This window comes from Pygoscelis adeliae, unplaced genomic scaffold, assembly GCF_000699105.1.
Source record: "Pygoscelis adeliae isolate BGI_AS28 unplaced genomic scaffold, ASM69910v1 Scaffold208, whole genome shotgun sequence".
Taxonomy (NCBI): domain Eukaryota; kingdom Metazoa; phylum Chordata; class Aves; order Sphenisciformes; family Spheniscidae; genus Pygoscelis; species Pygoscelis adeliae.
This window is the reverse complement of record NW_008825290.1, coordinates 1,789,198-1,790,684: the sequence shown is the minus strand read 5'-3', so window position 1 is coordinate 1,790,684 and position 1,487 is coordinate 1,789,198. Positions and strand designations below refer to the sequence as shown.

The window sequence follows — 1,487 nt, the reverse complement described above, 5'->3', positions numbered from 1 at the left end:
AGCGGGTGATGGGAGAGCAGAGCCCTGAGCCAGTGCCTGTGGGGGTGCCTCGGCATGCAGCCCCGCTTCCCCCACCCGTCTGTGCTTTTTGCTGCCGTATCCTTATTCATTATCCTTATTCATTATCCTTATTCATTATCCTTATTCATTACCGACTCGGAGCTTTGTTCCACCCCGAGCTGGGGCCGAGCCCTTCCCCGGCCGCCCCACTCACACGTCAAAGCGGAGGTTTTGCTTCTCCTCGAAGTAGTAGTCGAGGACGAACTTCCGGACGAAGTCGGGGTTCAGGGTGTTGTCGATCACCTCGGTGCGCCCGAACTGCGGGGAGAAGGGTGAGGGCAGCCCCCCCCCCGGGACCCCTCCCCATCGCAGCTGCCCGGGCGCTAATCCCAGCGGGGGGATTAGCGCTGCCGGCGGGGCCAGATCATTAGCGTGGACGCGGAGGGATCATTAGCGTGGACGTGGGTGGCCATATGGGCCCATTTAACCCCGCCGGGGATTAGCCAGGAATGGGGGCGCTGGGGGTGGCAGCACCCCCGGCACGGGGCTGGGAGCCTCCCCAGGGACCTGGCGAGAGGGGCTGCGCTCACCTCCTTCCACTCACTGCTCCCCGAGCCCTGCACAAAGAGGACCACCACTGCGGAGAGAGGAGCAGAGCTGGGCTGCCGTGCCATGCCGTGCCGCGCCCGTGCCGTGCCCCCTGCCCAGTCCCACCACCTACCTGGGTCAGATTTGGAGAAGGTGTCCATATCCAGCAGGTTCCTGGGGGGACAGAGCCAGGCGTGAGCCACCCTGGGTGCCACCCACCCGGCTCCGCAGCGGGTCCCCATGTCCTCCCCCTCCAGTCAGGGGACGGCACCACGCAGCAAGGCCATGCCAAGGCCAAGAGCCCTGGCACCCCGGGGGGACGCGCTGGCTCCCACCGCAAGGTTCAGTGGGACAGCGGAGTGAGCGGGGAGCAGCATCTCCAGCACTGACGATGATTGAACATGACAGGGAACCCATTTAGAGGATGAAACCTTCTCCCCGTGCTGCTGGTGCTGGCTCAGTGCCCGCCGCACCCCGGGAGCGTGGCTAATGGTGGGGTGCAGAAGTGAGAAGAAAGGAGACACTTAGAGCAGGGGCTGGGCAGCCGGGGGGGACCAGCTCCGTGCCCCTGATGCAGCTGCTAGCAAGAGCGATTGATCCTCGTCCTTTGCACGCTGTGACGCCGGGAAGTGCCGGGGGCTGCAACCAGCTCTGCTGGGATCCTTCCCACCCCCCCCGGGGTGGCTGCACAGGGTGGGCTGGGGCATGGCCGGAGGCTGTGGGGCTCAGCCAGCTCCGCTGGCCCCATTGTGCAGGGCTGGGAGCGCAGGGGAGAGACCCCCAGGGCTCCCCCAGCAGCCCTGGATGGGACTGAGCTCTTGGGGGGCTCCGAAGGCAAAGCTTGCCCCTGCCCCGGGCCGTCTCCAGGAGCGAGCCCCGGCCCCTGCCCCGAGATGGCA

At 66.4% G+C, this 1,487-nt stretch overlaps 1 protein-coding gene across 1 annotated transcript in view; it reads right to left on the bottom strand.

Annotated features, from left to right (window-relative positions):
• Positions 1-830, bottom strand: part of BRPF1 (bromodomain and PHD finger containing, 1) — a gene marked incomplete at its 3' end in the record, with an annotated part of 18,094 nt that extends 17,264 nt beyond the window's left edge. The window contains exons 1-3 of the mRNA XM_009329951.1: positions 722-830; positions 591-637; positions 215-318 (exon numbers count right to left, since the gene is read on the bottom strand). Coding sequence (XP_009328226.1) covers positions 215-318; positions 591-637; positions 722-830 — 260 coding nt within the window. The remainder of the gene's footprint in view (positions 1-214; positions 319-590; positions 638-721) is intronic.
• Positions 831-1,487: the final 657 nt, after the last annotated feature.